The 26602-nt window shown below is 38.2% G+C and overlaps 1 protein-coding gene across 1 annotated transcript in view; it reads right to left on the bottom strand.

Annotated features, from left to right (window-relative positions):
• The window catches only part of LOC126143815 (probable basic-leucine zipper transcription factor R), a 148871-nt gene that overhangs the window by 78809 nt on the left and 43460 nt on the right, over positions 1-26602 (bottom strand). The window contains exons 2-3 of the mRNA XM_049915451.1: positions 19404-19525; positions 221-342 (exon numbers count right to left, since the gene is read on the bottom strand). Coding sequence (XP_049771408.1) covers positions 221-342; positions 19404-19525 — 244 coding nt within the window. The remainder of the gene's footprint in view (positions 1-220; positions 343-19403; positions 19526-26602) is intronic.

Here is a 26602-nt window from a genome sequence, read left to right as displayed (position 1 = left end):
GAGTCATTCCAATCCCGGGAGCGGAAAGACTTACCTTAGGGGGAAAAAAGGACAGGTATACACTCGCACACACACACATATCCATACACACATACACAGCAACAAGCAAACATTTGTAAAGACTATACTATATCTTCTTCAGTTGGAATGAAAATGGGGAAAAACCAGGGAACAATAAAATTAAAAATATTTTGTGTGTACTTTCAATTTTATTTCTTACCTTTATTGAATGAGCTGAAAATTTTCTTTCTTTTCAAAGCCAAAGGAGGAACATATTGAAGCTGGTAATCCACATCTGTTAATTGTTGTTCAAATGCCTGTTCTTCTTCAGATATCAGCTGTCTGAAAATTTTACAAATATAGGTCACTCAAGTCAGCAGTTGCATGAAAAATGAGGTTATCAATCACAAAGCAATTTTTTTCCAATCACTCCTTAATCTTAATTTTTTTATTATTTCTGTATATACAGGAAAATTTAAAAAATTAATATATTTCACAAGCAGTGACTGCCAAAATTAATAATATTGAAAAGTTTTCCTCAGCATTACAACTCATGTTGTTAAAAGTGTGCTTGAGATTCTTCTACATTAATGGGGTCATATAAGTTAAACAAATGTGTCATGAACAAGACAGTTATAGTAATCAAGATCACTAAACAGTACAAGAAGGCTCTAAGACAGTAAAGTTTCCTATTTTTACATCATAAAATATTTTAGTAATGTAACACATTTTACTTTGACTCAATCTTACACGTACCTACATTCTTGTCAAATTTAGGAATACTTGGGAATTTTGCATCAATGGATTACAGTACAGTTGCATTCGAGAAAACAACAAACAATGAGGTACACAAATTACCAACACTGGTGTATGTATTACACAAGAGGCCAGTATGGTATTTCAGTATGATGAAAGTGAAACCCTGATTCATATTCCCAAAAAGAATATTTTGAAGAATGATTAGAATATTTAGCTGCAGAACAAATGTCATTACTTGATAGGAAGAGTTGCCTACCTAATAATGCAGTCACTGTGACAAATAACATATACATTGATGACATCGTACATGACAATGACAAGTAAAAAGCAACAAATCATGTCATTCATTTTCACTTTCTATGGACGATGAAGGTACCACAAATGAGGACTGTCTGGAATAGAAAGTCATGAAAACAACAGCCAGTAACTCTTATGAAAAAGTCAGATTGATACTCACCATATAGAGGACACTTGCAGCTGCAGATAGGTACAACAAAAAAACTGTTACACATATGAGCCTTCGGCCAGAAGGTCTTCTTCTAAAATAGAAAACACTCACACATTCACACAAGCACACAACTCACATATTCCCTTCTCTGGCCAGTGAGGACCTTTAGAAGAAGACCTTTTGGCAGAAAGCTCAACTGTATAGCAGTCATTTTGTTGTGCTTGTCTGCAGCTCAGTGTCTCCTCTATATGGTTAGTAGCATCTATCCTTTTCATAATATTATCATTATTCTGTCCTGGATCTCCTATTGTTTGATAGCCAGCAACTCAATACATTATCTGTAAATAAGAGAGAGGTTAAAGCAAGACTGCAAAAGGTTGGTGTCCAATCAGGGTGGAAACTTTCAGTTTCCACGCATGCAGTTTACTGCAAGACCACCAAGCCTGACTATTAAATTGGTATGCACTCACTATACAGGCAGTTAGAAGGAATCTGTAGCTACCAGAGAATAAGATAAACTGACTCAAGCTTAGTGAAATGAATTTGCAAATGAAATGAATCAATAAAAATTGACAGTTCTGGAACACACATTCAAGCTGACAGTTAATGACATTAAAGAGTGGAGACCACAGCTGACTGGGAATTAGACATAAGCTTCCTCCAGTATGTGCCTGACATTAGACTATAATTTAATAACTGGTGTGTTATGCAACACACTGCTTGCATTATGAGGAAACACCGTGAAAACATAATTTTTATTAATTCACAAAGGCAGATTGTTCAGATAACTGACTCATTCTACATTACAGTGAGAAATTCCAATTATGACCCAAAGAACATGCAAATAATTAACTAAACAGGAAGATCCCAAGCACAGTTCCCTGTGGGAGATCCATGATATACAGGGTGTCCCACTCAAACCTTCCTGATTAAAAGACCCAGGAAAAAAACCACAGTAGATACTACAATGAAAAATGCACCACATTGTAGAGCATCTCAAAGAATTTACTTATTTATCATCAGTACACCTCTACATGTGAACCATTTGTAGCACAAAGAATATCGAGTCTATATTCAATTTGTTGTGAAGTTCTTTGTATCATTTCCTCTATTATTGTTGCAATCGCATTAGTGATACGATGTTGCAACGTAGAAATATCATCCACTTTGGTCACAGACACGCAGTCCTTCACGAATCCCCACATGAAGAAATCAAGAGACGTAATGTCAGGTGAATGCGGTGGCCAGGCAATGGGTCCTCCATGTCCAATCCAACGACTGGGAAATTTCCTACCCAGGAACTTGTGAACTGCCGCTGACCAGTTTGGTGGAGCACCATCTTGTTGAAAAATGATGTTGGGTTGCAAGTTGTGTATCTGAGGGTACACAAACTGCTCCAACATATCCAGATACACTGACCCATTCACTGTTTGTTCCGCAAAGAAGAATGGTCCAACAATCCTGTTGTGCATTAGCCTGTACCAGACATTTAGTTTAGGGCTATCACAAAGCTGTTCAGTGGCAACGTGTGGATTTGTGAACTCCAAATCTGAACATTATTGGTATTGACCCTTCCTGATAGATGGTTGCCTCATCTGAGAATAAATATCTTTCCAGGAAGCTGGCATCCATATCAATACACTGCAGCATAACCACAGCAAATTGTTGTGTACGTGGTTTGTCATTTGGTGTGAGATGTTGCAGAATTTGCACTTTGTAAGCACACACATGAAGACGCTGGTGAACTACACAAAGCAGTGTTGATTGAGGTACATCAAGTTGCCCAGACGCTTGATGAATTGACTTACGTGGGCTTCTGAGAAACGTTTGTCTGGTGTCCTCCACTGTCTCTTCTGAGACTCCGTAACATGCACCACCAGAATGTTTCAGAAAACTTCGTGTTGCCAGAAACTTCCTATACCATTCGTTAATTGTTTTCACATCAGGTGGATCACATTTGTACACACTTCGATAATTTCTTTGCACAGTAATCAGCGATTTTGTTTGTGCAAACCACACTACTGCTTGCGCACACTGCTGTGGAGTCGCCATTTTCACTTCATGCGATAATGCTGCACTCTGGCGATGATATTTGCTACTTCTGATGCAGGATGTAAATTCATTGAGATGCTCTACAATGTGGTATACTTTTCATTGTTGTATCTACTGTGGTTTTTCTCTCCTGGGTCCTTGAAATCAGGAAGGTTTGAGTGGGACACCCTGTATTATACTCCACTCAAAGGTCATCAGTTCCAATATACTTGCTCTTCTTGATGTGTATCCTGTGATTACCCAATCAAAGGGCTTTGACAAATCACAAAAGATACCAGCTACAAGCTGTAAAGGGACACCCTCCTCTAACATTACCTTTATTCAACAGAAGCAATCGATACCAAAAATATTTTAGAATCCTGTATAGGTTAATATTATCTCAGCTGTTTAATAAAAGAATTTCACATGATTTTGTATACAATGTCTTATATTTCAGACTAAAATGTATAAAAAGAAATTAATTAGTTACAATCAATGTGTATTAACTCTGTGTATAGTTAAAATTGCTGTTCTTTTAGAAACATTTGAAATTACAAAATATCTGGCATAGGTAAAATTCCTATTATTAATTGCACACGCTGACAATATTTATGACCTTTACTTCTGGATTCATTTATAAAATAATGATATAAATTGGTGAAGATTCATTTGTCAACAAAATTTGTTAACTCTTTGGAATATTGTTAGTACCTCAGAGTGGATTAATAGGAGGCATGCCTCTGATGTGATCAGACGTATTTTTATGTTTGGCAATAACAATATAATTTTTAAAAATGAATTGGAAATCATAAAGACAGTGATCTAGAAGAATGTGACATAATAAAAAACGTGTCATTTTTAGTTTATATACAAATGGATTTCTGATCATGCAAAGATAGAGGACTGCCCAACGAAGTTGTATCAACAGTGACGAGATACTACCAACAATGACAGACCAGATCAGTTGAAAGAGGACTTTACAGTTATGACCAGGGAAATCAAAAAAAGAAAGATAAGTACTATTATTTGTGAAATTAATTTGTTTGTGGACTTGTGTGATTGTTAACAAAATGAATAGAGACAAAACAGTAGTGAAGTAGAAGTGAAAACTATAGGACCCAGTCAGGACATGTTTAACAAAGTGAAAGCATAGTCAGCAAAAAAACAGTAAAAACTGATATTATGCAGTTAATTTTGGCAAAACTAGAGGAAATTAAGGCAGATAACAGTAGCAACTTTAGTGCAGTTAATGAGCAGTTAACTGAAATAAGGACGGACAAAGATAGCAAATTTACTTCACTACAAATCAGGTTTTGGAGCTAAAAATCGGATTGTCAGACAGGTTAAAAAGTGTAAATAAAAAACAGATGTCTGAGAAAATAAATTTATTGTTTTGGAAAACGAGTTAATCGCTGAATCTGACTGACAGACGAAGAATGTTAATGATGTCAGAGTTGAACAGAAGCCCGTAGTGAAAAAAATGGAACAGAACTTTAGTAGTTTACATAAAAAAATTAAATGTTGAAAACAATGTGCAAACTAATGTAAATGTTTTAGATCAAAAAATTTCAGCAGTTCAGGAAAATTGTATTCACAAAAAACTGTATTCAAACAATGGTGTTTCATGGTCCAACACTCCAATCAAAGGTTTTGCATCAGACAATTTACATCCGGTGGATTTTCTGCACCACTGTAGAGATAGTTTTGTATCACGCATGAGTGACAATAAAAAATCAAATTTGTTACAAGATGTCTTCATGGCAAAGCTCTGTCTTGGGTAAATCTAAATTTAAGTCAGTAATAAACATAACAAAGTTTCAAAAAAAGTTTTTTATATATGTTTTGGTCAGAAGCTGAACAGGGAGAATTAAAAGTGAATTCCTGAATGGTCCTAATTATAGGAATAGGGACAGAACTCTGAAAGAGCTTTGTAAGAATCAACTTAAGATATTAAAACACCCTGGCAAACTATTTGACAAAATGACGTTGATTGACACACTCAAAAGGAGATTATCAGAAAGGTTGCACTGAGATTTGTGGCATTGACCTGACAATTGCCTTGAGCAGTTTTTATGATATGTTGACAGGCTGGATAGGACAGTAGAAAGAAGTATGTACCGTAACAATCAGAATGATAGAGATCACAATGGTAATAACTACAGAAACAGAGATAATGGTAACTTCTATCAGGGACAAAATGGTAAGAGGGACAGAAATTTTGAACATCAGCAGAATAGGAATAATGAGGATAACCATGAGCAATTTAATACAAGAAACAATCATAGAGGTGACTACTTGGAAAATGCCAGTCTGCCTTAATGAAGGTCTACAGTTTGGGGCGAGGAAGCACAACAAGCATAGGACCCCCAATTCATACTTGCAATTAGGCAATAATAACAATGTTAATAATGTGGGACAGGTATCTGAAGTTGAACAGAACGAATATCAGATTTCTCTTTTATGTTTTGATCCAAAGTTTTGGGGTACTATTTTTAATTATAGTAATGTAGGTACTAATCACAAACCAGAATGTGAGACACTGGACTCGCATTTGGGAGGAAGACAGTTCAATCCCGCGTCCGGCTATCCTGATTTAGGTGTTCCGTGATTTCCCTCAATCACTCCAGGCAAATGCCGGGATGGTTCCTCTGAAAGGGCACGGCCGACTTCCTTCCCCATCCTTTCCTAATCCAATGAGACCAATGACCTCGCTCTTTGGTCTCCTTACCCAGACAACCCAACCCAGAATGTGAGAATAATGAGAAATTTGATGTAATATGTACTAATGATTTCTTCTCTTGGTCAGAAAACACTGTTATTGATGTAAGTAAATCAGTTGATGACTGTATTGTATCTGAATTAGGTGGTATTTTTGATATAGATGTGAATGAGAGCTGTGAAATGTCTGAGGTTGGTAAGTCTGAGACTGGTGGCTTATCGCAAATGAACAGAGGTGTTGATGGAGATGAGACTTGTGTTGTTAATGATTTTGTTGATGAAGTAATTTTGGAAGAATATGATGATGATAATAATGATGATGAGTATCAGGTATCTGTGTAGTTTAAAAATAATGTGGTTTCAGAGTTATTTGTGAATACAGGTAAGGTAAGGAATGTACATGTGAGAGTCATGGTATACCTGTCCAGTCAAACCAGTTTTTCATTAATGTCATGCACAGTAATGATCCAAGCAGTAAAGGTGAGCCTAGAGAATAAAGGTGAAAACTTTTTTAAGTTTGTTTGGGACCAAATTGATGATAACATAGATAAATGTGCATTCCGGAATAAGTTAGCTGTGGTTAATCAAAAGGAAGTGTAAATTTTACAGTGATATATTTTATGTTCCTTCTGTAATAAGTGATGTCAGTTACACTATGGAATCCATTCATTGTGTTCGGTCTTTACCTGATAACGGAGTAACCAAAGTAATGTTACGATACCAGTAAAGTCGATATAACCCTGTAAAAACAGTGTGGATGTAGCATTTGATGGAATTGAAAGTGATTTTTAACATGAAGAGTCTAATAACAGAGATGATGATTCAGATTTTAGGTGTCCTTACATTAAGATTGATCAGTAGGAAGGGAATTTTTTGATTGATACAGGTAGCCCGATATGTGGTATATATCTGGAAAATTTAGAGACAAGTTCCAGTATGGTAAGAATTTTGTGGAAATATCCATTGCATGTGTAAAGATAAGAGAAGCTACTGGTATGAAAAACAAGTGTGTAAAATTTCAAGTACTGTTAACATTTAGTAAAGAGGACAAGATTTTAAACATGGATGCTTAATGATCCCTAGTCAAGAAGAAAATATGTACTACATTTGTAGATCGATAAGACTATATAATTGTGTTTTGTTTGTCATGAATGTAGTATGTAAGATGATGTGTTTTCTAGAGTTCTGTGTCATCTATTTACTGAGTTTAAATCTATTTGCAGATTCATAAGACTACATAATTGTGTTTTATTTGTCACAAATTAAGTGTGTAAGATAATGTGATTTCTAAAGTTCTGTGCTATCTATTTACTGAGTTTAAATCTATTTGCAGATTCATAAGACTAGATAATTGTGTTTTGTTTGTCATGAATTTAGTGTGTAAGATTATGTGATTTCTACAGTTTTGCCTTATCTACTGACTGAGTTAAAATCTATGATGCACTATATAATTATGTTTTATAATAGATTTGTGCTTTAGAATTTGATACATACATGCAATGAAACTAAATGAGTAGATCCTTTTGCAATTCTGAAATGGGACAATGTTCATAATTTGTACTGGAAAAAATAGGAACAGTACCTTAGCATATCTCTGTGCATCACCTTATAAGTCCATTTTTTCCCCATTGTATTTAACCCTGTTTATTAAAGTTTCATATGTGAACACTTTTTAATTTCATCTGACGTAAATCCTACAAAATTGCTTTTTGAATATAAATAGGGAGAGCACATGCCATAAGATGTGAAGGAGGTATTGAACAGCATATTTTGTACACAAAACAATGTTTCAGGATTTGATGTGAATGTTAGACAGGAAGTTGCGTATCTGTTGGAGTGTGTGATGAGAACTCTAGGGAGGAAAGTGAAAGATGTGGGCAGATCCACCCCCTGCACTGCTGTTTGACTGTACCAAGCTGGTCCAGTCGACTTACAAGAGATCATAGCTGCTGCGTAACGTATTCAAGCATCTGTCAACTACATCAGTGTTGTGACTGAGATTTGTAAATTGTTAGCCATGACTGCTAAAGACAGTGTTACTCCGCATAAATGCATGTTTTTTTCACGTAGGGGAACTGACTTCCCAATACATTACGTAACTTTAAGTCAGTACTTTTTTATCAATTGTAATGAATCTTATAGATCTTTATGTATGTAGGTTAATTTGTTTGGGCAACTGGCAAATATGTAAAATACATTTACTAGTATAGACAATAGAACAAGATGTATACATGTCTGCTTTCATACACGGATTTTGGTCCTCAAGCTACTTGATTACATGATCATTCAGCAAGCTATGGCTCTGTTTACCTATATTTATTCTGAGTACTGCAATAATGTAAGTTATTGGAACTTGAGTTGTGGGCAGACTCTGGGTTGGGTACCCCTGGTCATCGTGACTGTGTGTGTGTACTCAAGGAGCGTGTACAACTATTGATTGAGGCTAGATTCTTCTTGCAATTACTCTTTGCATATAATTGGACGTATTGATATGATTATGAAACTTATTCATTTTCTTGTGTTGAAACATTTTTACTGGTCTGTACCCAGTGTGGTGTGGATTGGAATCATGGGTCGAACCCCACATCATAAAATTAGGCCCCAATATTTTTTCATTATGTTGTTCTTTAATGGGTCAACATATCTCACTCGTCATACACTTAGGCTCCGAATTTTTTCTCTTAAACTTACAATTTGTAATTCTAGTAATTTACCGTGTCTCTGTATTTATTTCTATAGTTTAGTATTGCAATGTTGTAGTTTTGACTTTGTATCAACTGCCTTGTGACAGAATCTACCACAGATCTGGAAATCTGAATACCATGTCCTGATATATGTATACATTATGACTTATATAGTAGCTATTTTTCTTATGTTTTCTGTAATATGTTATGTATGAGATACTTCTATACATCTATATTGTAAAGGTGGCAGGGGTAAAATACAGGGAGCGAAAGGCTATTTACAATTTGTACAGAAACCAGATGGCAGTTATAAGAGTCGAGGGGCATGAAAGGGAAGCAGTGGTTGGGAAGGGAGTGAGACAGGGTTGTAACCTCTCCCCGATGTTATTCAATCTGTATATTGAGCAAGCAGTAAAGGAAACAAAAGAAAAATTCGGAGTAGGTATTAAAATCCATGGAGAAGAAATAAAAAGTTTGAGGTTCGCTGATGACATTGTAATTCTGTCAGAGACAGCAAAGGACTTGGAAGAGCAGTTGAAGGGAATGGACAGTGTCTTGAAAGGAGGATATAAGATGAACATCAACAAAAGCAAAATGAGGATAATGGAGTGTCGTCGAATGAAGTCAGGTGATGCTGAGGGAATTAGATTAGGAAATGAGACACTTAAAGTAGTAAAGGAGTTTTGCTATTTGGGGAGCAAAATAACTGATGATGGTCAAAATAGAGAGGATATAAAATGTAGACTGACAATGGCAAGAGAAATTTGTTAACAACGAGTAAAGATGTAAGTGTCAGGAAGACATTTCTGAAAGTATTTGTATGGAGTGTAGCCATGTATGGAAGTGAAACATGGATGATAAATAGTTTGGACAAGAAGAGAATAGAAGCTTTCGAAATGTGGTGCTACAGAAGAATGCTGAGGATTAGATGGGTAGATCATATAACTAATGAGGAGGTATTGAATAGAATTGGGGAGGAGTTTGCATCACAACTTGACAAGAAGAAGGGACCGGTTGGTAGGACATGTACTGAGCATCAAGGGATCACAAATTTAGCATTGGAGGGCAGAGTGGAGGGTAAAAACCGTAGAGGGAGACCAAGAGATGAATACCGTATTTACTTGAATCTAAGCCGCACTTTTTATCTGGTTTTTGGAATACAAAAAAACCTCCTGCGGCTTATAATCGAGTGCAAAGTGAGCCGAAGTTCTAAAAAATGTTGGTAGGTGCCGCCACAACTAACTTCTGCCATTGAATATACATAGCACTACACAGGCATGCTTTGCAGGTACAAAGATAAATACTGGCACCAAAACCTCTGCGTCAGCAAATAAATTAAAAAAAAAAAAAAAAAAAAAAAGGTGGAAGACGAGCTTTTTTCCTCCACCCCGAGTTTCGACCACTGCATTTTCATACATTATCCAACGAAGCAAATACAAATTCCGTAGTGTTCATCTTCGAATGTAGCAGCATTTCAATGTACTACGAAAATCTGACTGGCAAGACTGTTTGCGATGTTTGTCAATATGGCCAACTCTACGTTCTGTATTTTTTCCTATCTGTGAGAAGAGATGGTTACTAATAGGAACTTTTATGAATTGTGAACCACATGCAGTATTCTCTTCGCCGTAAGAATAATATGAATATAAACATTTTGCCATGTGTTCTTTCATGTTTGCTGCTATCTCATTTAAATCCTGTCTGCCTAACATATGTGAATGTGGCAAATCATATATAGGGCAAACAACACGAACTGTGCAGGAACGCATTGTGGAACACCAATGGCATACTTGCATTCTCCAACCCACCAAGTCCGCAATTGCTGAACATTGTATTTCCACAGACCACTCCATGAATTACAATGACACAAAAAGTTTGGCCCATAGATCAAATTTTTGGAGCTTGATTATCAATGAATCTGTGGAAATAAGATTGTCTGACAATGAGAATCTCATCAATTGAGATAGCGGTTATCAGTTAAATTCTGCTTGGAATCCTGTTATAGAGAAACTTTGTAGTCGACGTAGTTATCTGCATAAAGATGGAAATTGACCTGTTATCGATATGCCAAGCTTTCACCGTGGGGAGTGTGAGGCGCAGCACACAGAGTTGTTATGAACACGCACTGCATGCGCAATGTCACCTCAGTATGGCTTTAAAAAGCATACTCGCCAGTACTACTACAGTGGAACTCACCTGAAGATGGTCAGAAGACTCTGTGTTACTGACATCCAGCAGTTCTCGCATGTTTTTACGGAACAATCAGTACACCAGGAAAGCTTTAAACATCACAACTTTGGATTAGTGCATTAGATTAAAAAACAAACAGTGGAACTGTGGTGTCACCGCCAGACACCACACTTGCTAGGTGGTAGCCTTAAATCGGCCGTGGTCCATTAGTACATGTCAGACCCGCGTGTCGCCACAGTCAGTAATTGCAGACCGAGCGCCACCACACGGCAGGTCTAGAGAGACGTACTAGCACACGCCCCAGTTGTACGACGACTTTGCTAGCGACTACACTGACGAAGCCTTTCTCTCATTTGCCGAGAGATAGTTAGAATAGCCTTCAGCTAAGTCCATGGCTACGACCTAGCAAGGCGCCATTAACCATTTCTATAGAGAGTCTCACTTGTTTCATCAAGAACGCTGTATACAAATGATGGATTAAAAGTTAAGTATCACAGCAGCTACGTACTTTTCTTGATAGCATTCATTAAGTATCCTGTTCCAGACTTCACGCCAGTCGGCGTGAGTTGACGTGTGCCCTTTCGGTTTCCTTGCCTTGTGTCTAGACTGTCTTGTCTAGACACAACAGGAACAGAAAGTTTTCATCAGATGAATGGGAAGATGTTACACTACTGGGTTAACTCACATCATGACAGCTGGGACATTTTACTTGCATATGTCATGGGTGTGTACAATTCAAAAATCCATGAGAGCACAGGGTTGCCCCCTATGAGGTTGCTTATGAAACCTAAGAATTTTGTGATACATTATCAGGGCCCCTTTCAGATTACAGAAATGACATCATCTGTGAAGGTTAAGCTACAACTCCTGACTCATTCCATGATAGTCTACATCAGTCAGATTTGTTCTTTAAGAGAATCATAGGGGTGCTGCCACCACTGTCAGTAGCATCTTCCAAAGAGGAATGGGAAGACTGAGGAAAATGGACAAAATGAAAAGATTAGGTAAGAAAAGTGAGACAGTTCTGTATTTGACCTGGCAAAACACTACACACTTAGGCTGCAAGCAAGAATAATAAGGTAACTAGGGGATATTAATGAGGCATGACAACGGTGGAGTTACATACTACCCTGATCACCATTCTGGAGAAGGATGTAATAAACAATACCAGACAGCTGCACACTATTTCTGCAATGCTGCTAAATTCCCTAATTTGGTTACTGTTACCATTGGTCCAATTTCTGGAAGGACTGCAGAAAATCCAAACTGAATTACCTGCACCATTAGAATTATAAACTGTTGTAAAGGAAGGATTTCTATCACTATACTACTACACAACCATCATTTTGAGTAAGCATGTGGACACCTGTTTGGAAATCCATATTCACATACCATTAACATGTAAGGATTGTAGAGTTGGGTGTTACATTCTTCATACTGGCCCCTTGGCATGGGAAACCATACAAAAATTTGTACACTTAAAAGTGCAAGACGTACTATTGGTGACAACATACAAATAGTTCCATGCCCTGCTCTCCATGCAGGAATTACTATGCAACCAAGCTGGGCCAATCACCATCTGCCCTGTAAAAGAGGCATATACTGTTCTGAGGTGATGTGAGTTTTCATTGTTTCACCCTCAAAATTCAGCCATAGTAAGTCCAAAAGAAGTCATTTCAGAAAAAATTGAGGTTTTCCAAAGAGTGTAGAACTATAGGGTTGTTAATCAATGGCACACAGTGTGACATATCTGGACCAACCTACTGATTACCCGCCACTATGAAAGGAACCACTACCCTGAATATAATCCACACATTGAGTTATTTACAAGAGGCGTCTTAAAAGTCTGTGCAAAGTCACCAGCAAGTATCGAGATCATGTTTAGTTAGTAGCATTTTGGAAAGAATGCACAACAAGTTTCAGCCATATTGGTCTATTCCTTTGTGTTTGGCATTCATGTGAATCAAGGAAGTTGAGTGATTGTCAAAAAATGGATGAAAAAGAATTTTGTGTGGTGATTAAACATTACTTTATGAAAAGCAAAACGACTCATGAGACTAAAGAGAAATTTGATAAACATTACGGTGGATCTGCACCTTCGATCAGAACAGTTTATAAGTGGTTTCAAAATTTTAGGAGTGGCCATATGGGCACAAGTGATGCTGAACGTTCTGGACGCCCTGTAGAGATTACGACTCCAGAAATAATTGATAAAATCCATGATATGGTGATGGATGACAGAAGAGTTAAGGTGTGTGAGATTGCTAGTGCTGTGGGCATCTTGAATGAATAGGTACAGAATATTTTGCATAAACATTTGGAGATGAGAGGGCTATCCACAAGATGGGTTCCACAACTGCTCACACGTGATCAGAAACAGAATCATGTGAAGTGTTGCAAGAATGGTTTGCAGGACTTTAAGCATTGTTTCATCACTGTGGATGAAACCTTGTACTCCTGAGACCAAACAACAATCTAAACAATGGGTTACCAAGAGAGAATCTGCACCAAAAAAGGCAAAGACCATTCCTTCGGCTGGAAAGTTTATGATGACTATCTTTTGTAATTCGCAAGGGATAATCCTCATCAACTATCTGGAAAAGGGTAAAACTATTAGGGGTGCATATTATTCATCATTATTGGACCATCTGAAAACCAAGCTGCAAGAAAAAGCCAGCAATTGGACCACAAAAGTCCTTTTCCATCACGACAATGCACCAGCACACACCTCAGTAGTTGTGGTTGCAAAATTTATGGAAATAGGATTCCAACTCGTTTCACATCCCCCTATCCTGCAGACTTGGATCCCTCAGACTGCTATTTGTTCCCCAATTTGAAGAAATGGCTGGCGAGTCAAAGATTTTATTCAAACGAGGAGGTGATTGCAGCAACTAATAGCTATTTTGCAGACTTAGACAATTCCTATTACAGGGTGTATACGTGGAGAAGGAAAACAAATTCCCGGATTTTTCCCGTATTTCCCAGTTAAAAATACACTTTCTCCCGGGTTACAGTATATTTTCCCTTATCAATCCTTTGAATGGTTATGGTTTTATATGCGGGGGTACAATTTCCCGGCACTTTAGAAAACAAAACTCAGGGAAAAAGACACGTTTTGGAAATATCTATGATGTGCAGCAACATGGTCGCTGCGTACTTTCGTATTATGAAAGTATACATTGGAATTCTGCTAAGCACCGCATGTTGCTTTCCGAATCATTGAAATTGAGATTTCGATGAGCTTTTGTAAGCCGTTCGTAGCTCATGTCACGCGATCTCGCCAGCCGATGACAGTGGATATTCAGAGCATAGGACACGTGATGTAGTCAGCCAACAGCAACATCACTGTTACGTAGTATGAACACACAAACAGGGAAAGTTAATAGTTTAAATTAATATACATAGTGTTGCTACAAGAAAAGCAAAGTTTCCACATATAATATTGGTCTCAAGCAGCAAGAGAAGCTAAGCTTTCGCATATACTGTTGATCTTTTTTGCGCGTGTTACACTTTAAGATATATCACAGAAATGTGCTGGTAAAATTGTTAATAGTGACATAAATGTCTGATTTTCTGGGTTCAAAATTATTCTAAATGGCTCGTCATCAGTTGATTTTTAAATGAAAGTCAAACGCTCTGTAATTTAAGAAATTCACTGTACATTTCTCGCACATAGTTCAACTTACGTAAAACTATATTTAGTTTGAAAGTAACGCTTTTCAAACTACCATTCGCAATATTTTCCCATGACCTGTTAGAAATAGGTTTGTTTCAGCAGTTGCCAGAGAGCGCAGATAACAGGCGACATCATGCTTGCGCAGCTACAATGGCATAGGAAGCCCGTATGTACCTATATGTAAAACATTAAAAGATCATACATTATGTCATAAAAGAAACATGACATCAGAGGATACTGCAAGAGCATCGGAATTTCGTGAACCATATCAAAATGTGCACATTTAAAGTGCATACTTAAAAGGCACACTCGTATGTCCAGATTCCCAATGAAGTAGACCTCGACCTGATATTAGGCTTTTCAGTGTGGTTTTCGAGATGTAAATTCTCTTGGAGCACCAGTACTGTATTACATCATATTTGGTTCTTTATTATGGCATAATGCCATATGTGCTAGAAAATGAAAATGTGCACTTTTTGAAACTAGCCAGTACTGTTGAATTAAACATTTCGTTTCAAATACATTGACTGACTCTGCGGAAAAGGTTAACAAAAGTCAAATTTCTTTAGCAAACAGACAAAAATAACTTCATTGTTCCGCAAGGTTTCACTGTCAGAAAGGTGGAAATAAAATCTAACGACATATTTCAGCCTTCCGTAACTATGTGAATGTGTTTTAATTCACTTGATTGCTCCTGGCCACAGATATCCATTTTGTTTTCATTTGACGTGAGAGTAAACGAAGGGGAAACAGCAAAAGCATTAAATGTAAACAAGCGTCACGCGGAGACTACCCACTACAACTCAGACTGCTCTGTGCATCAGCCCCGGATCTACGACATTTGCGAACAGGGTCAATACTAAAAAATAAATCAAATTTTCAAAATATGTTCACCTTGTAGCACACAGCTTTCTGAAAAGTCTGAAACATAAAACATAAGTATTCCAGAAAATGTAAGATATATTATTTGGTCTTAAGTAGGCCAAAGTGCAGTGCCACAACTCTTCATAAAGCTTTTTTCTATCGCACGTCCAAACTATATTCAGGAGAGTGGAAACTGAAATGTCCTGTGGTGCCCCTCCTGCTCCCAAAATGGTTCAAATGGCTCTGAGCACTATGGGACTTAACTTCTGAGGTCATCAGTCCTCTAGAACTTAGAACTACTTAAACCTAACTAACCTAAGGACATCACACACATCCATGCCCGAGGGAGGATTTGAACCTGCGACCGTAGTGGTCACACGGAAAATGTGAGTGAAACCTTATGGGATTTAACTACTAAGGTCATCAGTCCCTAAGCTTACACACTACTTAACCTAAATCATCCTGAGGACAAACACACACACCCGTGCCCGACGGAGGACACGAACCCCTGCCGGGACCAGCCGTCCTGCTCCCAGTCGGCCAGTTTGACAGCCTGCCCCTCTTAAAAAAAATCTTGCATATAATAGCAGATGGAATTATTTGTAATTGAGAGAACAATAACTCTCCAGAAAATCTGAACTCTTTATTGCCTATTAGTTAATAACTTGCTGTTTTGTGTGACATAAAATTAAATATAGGGTATATAAAACCAATACTGACAAGACATAAGCAAGAAATTACACATTTCTTCAAACTTTAGCTCCTAGTATTTTTTTTCTCTCTATCTTGCTACAGCTTTACATGGCATGCTTTCCTTTCTGTGAAAGAATCTATTACCTCATCAAAGTTCGTCAAACGTTTTGCTACATGAAAAATCGAAATGTCGTTATCTAATACTGAAAATGTTGTTAATATGAGTAATACCCAAGACTGGTGTGGTTCCTTGAACTGATTACGTCTATTTTGTCACTGCCTGCTAGATAAAACAAAATAGGCCTCCCTAATATGGCAGCAACTTTGTAACACATCAAATAAACCAGACTGTTTTGGCACAAATGGCCATTTTTATAACACGACAGAATATAATCCACGAAGTACCAATACCAAATGCCGATTAGGCCTACTACAAGCAAAAAGTTTTATGTTTGGAAATAGTTTCACATTTCATTCATACACACCAGCCTCTCAAGCATGAGATCGAAAAGTAGAATTACAACATTTTTATATAAATTTGGAATCATCTTATTCTTCCAAAATTTGTGTGATGTCCCCGTTTCTTCTCCTTCCTCGTTCTAAAAAACAATCTCGTCATCACTAATTCTGTAGCAATTGCTGCCACTGTCAAAATTTGTTGCCCGATTAACTTCACTAACCCTGTCAGAATCACAGATTTAGTTATCCCGTGATTATTTTCTGGTTAGGCATTAAGACGTGTTCGAACAACACATTTTCCACATTACTTCCAGAATAGAAAATAATACGTAATCTTTCTCACCTGTTATTCCTGTCAGTCGTTTATTTCCATCTGGTAGTCTGAATCTATGGATTTCACTAGTAATTATAACAATGCTGATTATTCGCAAACCCAATCAACCACATAATCAGACAGCGATTGACATTCATCCATTCGGCTTTACTCCCTCTGCTCGTATAGCCCCGTTCCCTTTTGTCTGCGGAAAGTTTATTTCTAGATGCAACGAGGATTCTCCTGACAGAGACATCACATACACTACGCATCCATTCAAAAGTCAACTTATGATTCATTCAGAAATCAACTTTAAATGTGTTCAAAAACCAACAGGGAAGCGTTTCAGAATCATGTGAGCAATCGATAGACAAATGTGCGCTGGATGCTAGGCGCTTTGTGAGACAAGTTTTTTCTGCAAGAATATGAATTTGGCGCCACTGTTTCGCGGTAGCATCTAGCTGCTTGCTGCGACTGCTTGCACAGCCAACAGCCACATTCCTGTAGCCAGAAGCGGGAGAATCTACTACTCAAACGTAACTCAACTGCGCATGCGCATGAGCCCGCGCGTAACTGCTAAAACAAATCGAATGTAAACAGTTGCGAGTTCATGCTCATTGGAGGCAATTTGTTGTTATGAAGCACTGCATAGTCTTCCTAAGGCCTTTGACACATTTTCAACTGGCAGACGCTTGCATGAGCACTGTGTGTTGTTGTATATGGCACATTTCCTTTACAATTTATTTTCGTTTTTTTCTCTCGTTAATGTATTATTCTGCAATAGCGGGATACAGTAATATCCTTTGTTGGAGTATCGGTTCTTACCAGTCAAAATTACAAAAAACTTAACTGAAAACTAAAACAACGAAAAATTCCTGGAATTCTAAAAATATCCCGGGTTTTTCTCAGTTTTCTCCCGGATGAAAAAATTCCCAGTTTTTTCCCGGATCTCGTGGTTGTCCCGGGTCGTATACACCCTGTATTATTCAGAAGGGATCAACAAATTAGAACAGTGTGGACAAGTGTATAAGTCAAAAAGGAGACTATGCCAAAAAATAAAAAAGGTTCACCGCAAACACATAAGTAGTTTTTATTGTTGCACGCGGACTTTTCAAACGCCCATTGTACATAATCTACCCCACGAGATGTTATGCACTGACAACCTGACCCTCCTACACAACACATTAGATCTGACCCTGTTCATCTCCCTACATTGAATGTTGGCCACTCAGCACAGCTGTGTGTCAGGGGAACACATGTCAGAACAGGTAAAAAATTACCACTGCAATGTCAGCAGTGACTACTAGTTATAGGGTCTTCAACCTCAGTTAGCTGTATGATTTATCCAGTTAATTGGAATCTTTTACTACCAATTCAAGCAGAAAGTAGCCCAATCCCATCCCTGCCAAACTTACACCGATATGTTGGAAACAGTCACAAAGGCATCAACTAGAAGCAATGTCATGAGGGACAAAGTGCATCATGTTCAAAGACCTCTGTGTAGTGATAAGTGCTATTGAAGTCATGTAAATAATGTGTAATTTGATACCGTAAGAGGAGGAACAAATATGAAGTGAAAATAAGTGTACATATCTTGTCTACTTATTTCAGTAAAATTCAAAGGCAAATTTTCTTCATGGCTGGGAGAAATGTGAATGGTTTAAGTCATAATCAAGTCTTGGAACCAGCAGAAGAGCATCACGACAAAACCAGGACCTGCCAAAATGGGACTGCATGATCAGCAGCTTCACAACAGTCCAAATTTACAGCCAATGAATGACAGAGTCTGCAGGAGCACTCCAACCCAGTTAAGACTGCCTGGAGGTCACCAACACATTGAAGATGGTTTGGCACAGCACACTAGTGCAATAAAAAGCATAAATCAGCATGGAAAAGCACTATTTAAGGATGCTTGAACCAGCCTGTCATCATCCAACAGCTGGGCAGTGAAGTGACATTGAGCTTGTGCTGCTCCATGCCATGCTGATGACGTAGATGCTTCTGCCTGTCACCTAAGCCTCGGGGTAGCTGGGACAGCTCAGTGCTCTGCCGCCTTCCCAAGAGTACCATGCCAGGATCCTGCCACTTCTGCACCTGCGAGGCACCAACAGAAAACTGACAGACTCCAAACCCAGGAGAATGATGCAGCCTAACAACCCTATAGCCACTGCTGGCAGTCATACTCAGTACAGCCAGGAAACATGGGAACCTGACAATGCAGCATCTGCTACCCGGCAGTGCAATGTGCAGTCAGCAGTCGAAAGCTGTTGCCTCTTGGGAGATGCTGTCATATTCTACACATTTTTAATTATAATTAAGACATAAAGAAGTCATTATAACCAACGCTGCGCCTTCTTCAGCTACTCAACATCTTCCCTCTGCAGATAATCCTAGTCCACCCTAAGCTGTCAGCATGAATATTATAAATCACTGCATTATGTAAAAGTAAATTATTATCTAAGGTTACCTGTATACTTGACTTTTCTACAGAAATAAAGATCTTTCCAAAGATTACAGTTGCAAAAATATATTATCCATGAACTCAATCTTTTTCAACAGTATAATAACCTTAATATATCTTCTTTTTTATTTGAGCAGGATGCATTTAAAATCTCCTGTGTAGATGCATCAGGTGGTTTTTGTTCTACAGTTACCACATCAATATTTCTTTTTGAAGAATTTACTGACTTCTAGAACAGAAAAAGGAGAAAAAATCAGTTTTAAGAAATAAATGAAGTTTTATGAAATTTTTATTTAATAATTATCATCATGTTTCTTTTTTCAGTCAAAGCATAAGACAATCCCTATGACAATGGTACATTTTTTAATTAGTGAAATACGGGGTTTCAGGGGTATAAGTACGGACACAGTGATCATTGGTACCTTGATATGTACCCACTTCAGTATGTTAGTTGTTTTTTTTTCTTTGCATCTAACAGTCTTCCCACAAACACATCACATAATTTATTACTGATGTTCTCTGCATGGTTGTAACTATGCTAATAAATGAACTACGCCTCTCAGAATAGACTATCCATCTTATGTCCATGCACACTTCAGCCCTGACATACTGCCCAGGGGAAAATAAAAGATAGAGAGATATGGGACTGTGGACAGGGCATTACAGTGATTGACATCTTATTTATCAGAAAAGAAACAGAGTTATCCCAAATTCAAATGAAAAAAAATCATTTTCGGACTGGAAAAAGATTTGTACAGGGGTCCCACGGGGCTCAATTTTAGGGCCTTATCTTTTTCTACAGATTCAGAAGGATGTAGGCTGCAATACGTATTGGGAGATGAAGCAGCTTGCACAGGATAGAATAGCATGGAGAGCTGCATCAAACCAGTCTCAGGACTGAAGACCAGAACAACAACAACAACATCTTTTTCTGCTGTACATAAATGATTTACATTAAGTACTGATGTTCACTCCATTTTATTCACAGATGACAGTTTTAACTGAAAATGACAATTTACAATAAATTCATCATAGTGTGGAAAATATAATGGGAAACCTAGAATTATGGTTTATGGTTTCAGCAAAATGGACTAAAACTCAATGTCACAAAAACACAATTAGCGCATTTCAGTGCTAAAACATCGTCAGCATCTCCCATAAAAATAGTGCACAGTGATCAGAAAATGACTGAAGCAAGTTACGTAAAATTTCTAGGTCTAAATCTTGAAAAAAAATTAAATTTGATGGCACATGTAGACTTCTTAGCAAATAAACTAAGCAGCCTAGCTTATGCAATGAGTGTCTTATTTGGTTCCACCTTTGTGGACACCAAGAAGATAGTCTACCACAGCTACTTTGAAACTATAATTCCATAGGGAATAATTTTCTGGGGAAACTCTACAAACAACACAAGATGACTTACACTTCAAAAGAGAATCATAAGAAAGTGTTTGATCCAAAAAAGAACATTGTGTCACCCATTATTTAAAAAATTAAAATTACTAACCATTCCTTCTCTTTGCATCTATGAAATTTGTATTTTCATGTATAAAAATCAAAACTCACTTGACAATTTTCATTTCAACCACAATTACAGTACTCATCATAGACACAGTTTCAAACTTCCCTCGCAAAATTTAAAACTTTACACTCAAACACCTTTGTACATGGGGTTAAAAATTTACAATACATTAAATAACACACATCTGTTAAATGTGAAGTTTGACCCACTAAAAAGATTGTTATTTAATACATTAGTGGAAAAATTTTATTGTTCAATTGAAGAATTCATGCAGGACAGTTTGGCATTTTGAAAAGAAAAGAAACAATAAAGATTATTTATTGTATAATAAATTGTTAATATATTGTATAAATTGTATTACAATCTGCAAAATGACCATAAGTGTTATATATATATTCTTGTTAAATTGTTCATGTCTAGAAATTCAGAAATGCCTGATTAAATATGTTAATTATTATATTCTTATTTTTTTAAGTACTTTTATGTGTCTCCAGTACAAAAATCTTTGATTTGTAACTGTAGGTTATGAGCTGAATAAACTACACTCTACATTCTACAAACATTAAAGGCTTGCTTGTGTCACTTGTATTTGGAAGTACAAACCAACATAAAAACATGCTACTAATACTAGCTGTAATTATTAGCCTGCAAATGAAGTAAATACGGATTTAATGTCATACAGTGAACTGTCTGCAGACATCAATGGAAATATCTGCACTTATAACCCTAACACACTGCATATAAAAGTACACTGGTCATGTTGCCTTTCCATTTTATGTTTTATGCATTGCTTTGATGCTCGGTTATTGTGTAATGGGTTCTTGTACAGGTGCTGACCTGCTCCAATTCCAGTGTCAACAGACGGATGAGGTTATTGAAGCATCACATAAAATGAAAAATGGAAATATATGTGGAGTCTGTTCTTTCACACAAGTTCAACAGAACATATACATTTTGATACCGCAGCCATTATTAATGGCAGGAATTAATGACATTAGCTGTTAGTGACAATCAATGGGGAAAGTTTGAAAAACTGTACCCTGGTTTGGGATTCAAACCCGGTCTCCTGCTTTCTACACAGATACGATGATCACTGCAGCATCCAGACACAGTGGTCATTGCAACTGCATGGATTACCTTACCATGCCTCCCATCAGATCCAAATTCTTAACTTATCCACACACTACCAATCTAGTGTCCCCTTGCCCATTATTCTAATTACTCATGGTTATTTCAAGGAGTCCTGCACTGAAATGATCAGTTAGTTGTCCTCACCTTAATTATAATGGATGTTCAAAAAGAAACAAGCCAGAGGCATAATTACAAAAACCAGTACCTGTATTTTAGAAGTCTTGAACCAGCCTGTTGAGACATGTGTTCCACTGTGACATAAGGTGGTGTATTGCTGTCTCATATAATTCCCGGGGCTGCGACGTTAACCAGTTCCACACATACACATGGATGTTGTCATCCGAGGTGAATTTTTTCCCTCTCAGATCCTTTTTAAGGTGACCAAAAATGGTATAATCACAGGGAGAGAGGTCTGGACTGTATGGAGGGTGGCCAAAAATGTCCCATTTGAATTTCTTCAGAAGTGCCGTGACTGTGTTGACTGTATGAGCCTTTGCATTATCGTGGAACAGAATGACCCCACGGGTGAGATTGCCTGGTTGTTTTGATTTGATTGCTTGGCAAAGGGTGGTCGAGGTTTACAAGTAATACTGCACATTCACTGCTGTCCCGTGCTGCAGGAAGTGACTTGGAAGGGGGCCATCTTGGTCAAAGAAAAACGTCAGCATAACCTTCACCTCGGATGATGATGTCCAGCTGTACGTGTGGAACTGGTTAACATCACAGCCCTGGGAATTTTATGAGACAGCCATTCACTGAGACAAGTGTTGTGTCACACTGAGACAAGTGTCTAAACAGCCAGCGTCAATACTTCTAACATACAGATACTGGTTTCTGTAATTATGCCTCCAGCTTGTTTCTTTTTGAACACCCTTTCATATATACAGGGTGATTCAGGATGCATGTCACATAATTTTTGAGGTGATCCTACAAGTGAAAATAAACCAAAAAAGTCCTATGAACATGTGTCCAATTTTCTATCATTATGGAACTGGAGCAGGTTGATGACTTCCCAGATCCATGAATGGACATGAAGACAAGTGTGAATATTACTTACCAAAATGCTGTGTAGGCACTGTGGTGGACAGAATAATGGTGAGACAGATGACTGATCCATTCTACAAGGGGTGTTGGGGTTCCCCAATATATGACAGCATTCCAGTAAGTAATATTCACACTTGTCTTCATAATAATGCAAGGATGTGTACAGTCTTCAACCTGTTCCAGTTCCATAACAACTGAAAATCAGACACATATTAATAGGACTCTTTTTGGTTTATTTTCACTTGTAGAGTAACCTCACAAATTATGTGACATTCCCTCTGAATCACCCTGTATGTGATGTCTACTCTTTCAAACATGTCCAAAAGAACAGACACCATTTTGATCTCGCAGCCACTATAAATCAAGACACAAACAAATTAAAGACTTTAGCTGCCAGTAGACATTGTTTTAAATCAATGGGGAAACATGAAAACTTGAACACAGGTCTCCTGCTTATTAGGCAGATGCACCAACCACTGTGTCATATGGACACAGTGGTCATCGCAACTGCACAGACTATTGTAGCACACCTCCTGTCAAATGAATTCTCAACTTATCCACACACTACTGATGTAGTGCCCCTTGCACATTTTCCTCATTACTCATGGGATTTCGCTGATTCCAATAAGAGTTTGAGCATGGTGTGCATCTGCATTGAAGTGATCAATAAGCCATTCTCACCTTAATTATACACTGATCAGCCAGAACATTATGACCACCTACCTGCTACTGATATAATACCATCCAGATGATGGCAATGCCACATGGTGAGGAATGACTGCCGGTCAGACACACACACACCATGTATGTAATATTAGTGAAAGTGCTGTCTGTGTGTAGAATGGGCAAGGTGTGTGACCTATCTGAGTTGGACTGAGAGTAGATTGTGGTGGACCAGAGGATCAGCATGAGCATTTTGAGAACTACATAACTGTTGGATGTTTGAGGAGAGCTGTAGTGAGTGTCTTCAAGACATGGTGAAACCAAAGTGAAACCACTTCCAGATGTTGTGGGGATGGGCAGCCCCCCGTCATTACAGATGACGGATGTCATAGTCTGGGCGGGCTGGTAAAACAGGACAGGCAACGAACTGTGGCAGAAATAGCATCAGATTTTAATGCTGCGCAGAGTACAAGTGCACCAAACACTCCTAACAATGAGGCTCCACAGCCAACGACCCATGCATGTACCAATGTTAACAGCATAACATCAGCAACTATGACTGAAATGGCCACTTGACCGTTGGCACTGGATGTTGGTGCAGTGGCAGAGTGTTGCATGGTCTGATGAATCCCAATAATTTCTTCATCACCCCGATAGGAGGACACAAATCCATCAGCTTCCAGGAAAACAGTTCCTTGCCACCTGAACTGTGGAAGGGAAACAAGCTGGCTGTAGCTCCATTATGCTCTGGAGAACATTCACTTGGGCATCCAAGGATCCAGTAAAGCTCGTGCAAGGCACCATGATGGCCAAGGAGTATCATACACTGGTTGCAAACCACGTACACCCCTTCATGATGATCCTGTTTCCTGACAGTACTGGCATTTTTCAACAAGATAATGTGACATGTCACAAAACCAGGAGAGTGATGGAGTGGTTTGGGGAACACAGTGGCGAGTTCCAGTTGATGTGCTGGCCCTCCAACTCACCAGATCTGAACATGATTGAACACATCTGGGATGCGATTAATCAGCTCATCGCCTCCTCCCTGGAATTTACGGGCATTATGTGACTTGTGTGTGCTGATGTGGTGCCAACTCCTTCCAGTGACCTAACAAGGCCTTACTCCTTCCATGTCAGGACACATTGCCACTGTTATCTGTGGCAAAGGTGGACAGACCGGCTGTTAGGTAGGTGGTCATAATGTTCTGGCAGATCAGCATGTATGTGGTGTATTTTCTTTCAAACATTTCTGAAATCAGACAAGTCTGAAAGAACAGACACTACTTATATAATTAAGGTGACCAATTCGTCAGTTCTACGCAGATGCACACCAAGCTCAAACTTTTAACAGAACTGGTGAAATGATAAGAGTAATGAGAATAATGGGCAAGGGCACAAGATCAGCAGTGTGTGGGTAATTTGAGAAGTTGGGTCTCATGGGAGGTGTGATAAGGTAGCCCATGTAGTTGCAATGACCACTGTGTCCATATGGTGCATTGGTCACTGCATTTGCCAGTAAGCAGCAGACCCAGGTTTGAAATCCAGTCCACCACAAATTTTCAATTTTCCCCATTGATTTAATCAGTGCCCACTAGCAGCTAATGTCATTAATTCCTTTGTGTCTTGAAAATGACAAATAAGTGGAACCTGATGATCTACCTGCAGAGCTACAGAAATGAAAGAATTGGGATTCAAATGAATGGCAGACAGGTTTCTTCAACAAAATTAGTGAAAAGGGCAGGATTCCAGTTGATTGGACACACAGTATAACAGTTCCAGCTTGGACACAGGAGTGTAGCCTAGCTGAATCTAGCACCTAGCATTCAATATACCTCTTATCACATGACAAATGTCTTTAAACACATTAATCAGTAAATGGATCTGACAAATTGTCAGTCTCATCACCAATCAATATGGATTTGTGAGAGGCTGTGGGAGGACACATAATAAGCATGCTGCTCACTTGTTTATTGAAAAACACTGTGAGAAGTCAAGGCACTTAAATCTTGCCTTCCTTGACCTCAAAATGTCCTTTGACTGAGTGCCACATGTGTTAATTTGGCTTGCCCAGAAAGAACATGGAGAACCTTAAGAATCAGTAGGAAGTTCAGACTGCTCTGTTATGACCTAAAGAGAAAATACAGTTAGCAGCTGGACTCTCAGATGATTTTCCTGTTTCTGTAGAGTTACATCAGTGTTCTGCTCTCTCAGCTCTCCTCTTCATCACAGTCATAAATAGTCACAATAGATCTCCAGAAAACGGTACCCTCAACTTTACTGTATGCTGATGACGTGCTACTGCCCACTAAAGGTGTCTACATCTACATGACTACTCTTTAGTGAATATAATAGAGGGAAACATTTCCCGTGGGAAAAAATATATATAAAAAACAAAGATGCTGTGACTTACCAAACGAGAAGGATGAAGCAACCTCGGGTTGCGAAAGCTTGAAATTTGTGTGTATGTTTGTGTATTTTTATTGTGTCTATCTACCAGCGCTTTCTCATTTGGTAAGTCACAGCATCTTTGTTTTTTATATATATATTGACTACTCTGTAGTTCACACTTACATGCCTGGCAGATGATTCTTTAAACCACCTTCAAACTATTTCTTTGCTGCCCTACTCTCTAACAGCACACTGAAAATGAACACTTAAGTCTTTCTCTACGAGCTCTGATTTCTCTTATTTCGTTACGATGATCATTTCTCCCCATGAAGGTCAGTGATGATAAACTATTTTAACATTCAGAGGAGAAAGCTGGTTATTGAAATTTCATGAACAGAACTTGTGGCAATGGAAAACATCTTTGTTTTAATGATTGGCATCCCCACTGGCATATCATATCTGTGAAACTCTCTCTCCTAATTCATGCTCAACAAAAGCAGACACCCTTCACTGAACTTTATCAATGTCGTCCACCAACCTTATCCTCATACAGCA

Source organism: Schistocerca cancellata, chromosome 2 (genome assembly GCF_023864275.1).
Source record: "Schistocerca cancellata isolate TAMUIC-IGC-003103 chromosome 2, iqSchCanc2.1, whole genome shotgun sequence".
Lineage (NCBI taxonomy): Eukaryota > Metazoa > Arthropoda > Insecta > Orthoptera > Acrididae > Schistocerca > Schistocerca cancellata.
This window is presented reverse-complemented; position numbering and strand designations above follow the sequence as displayed.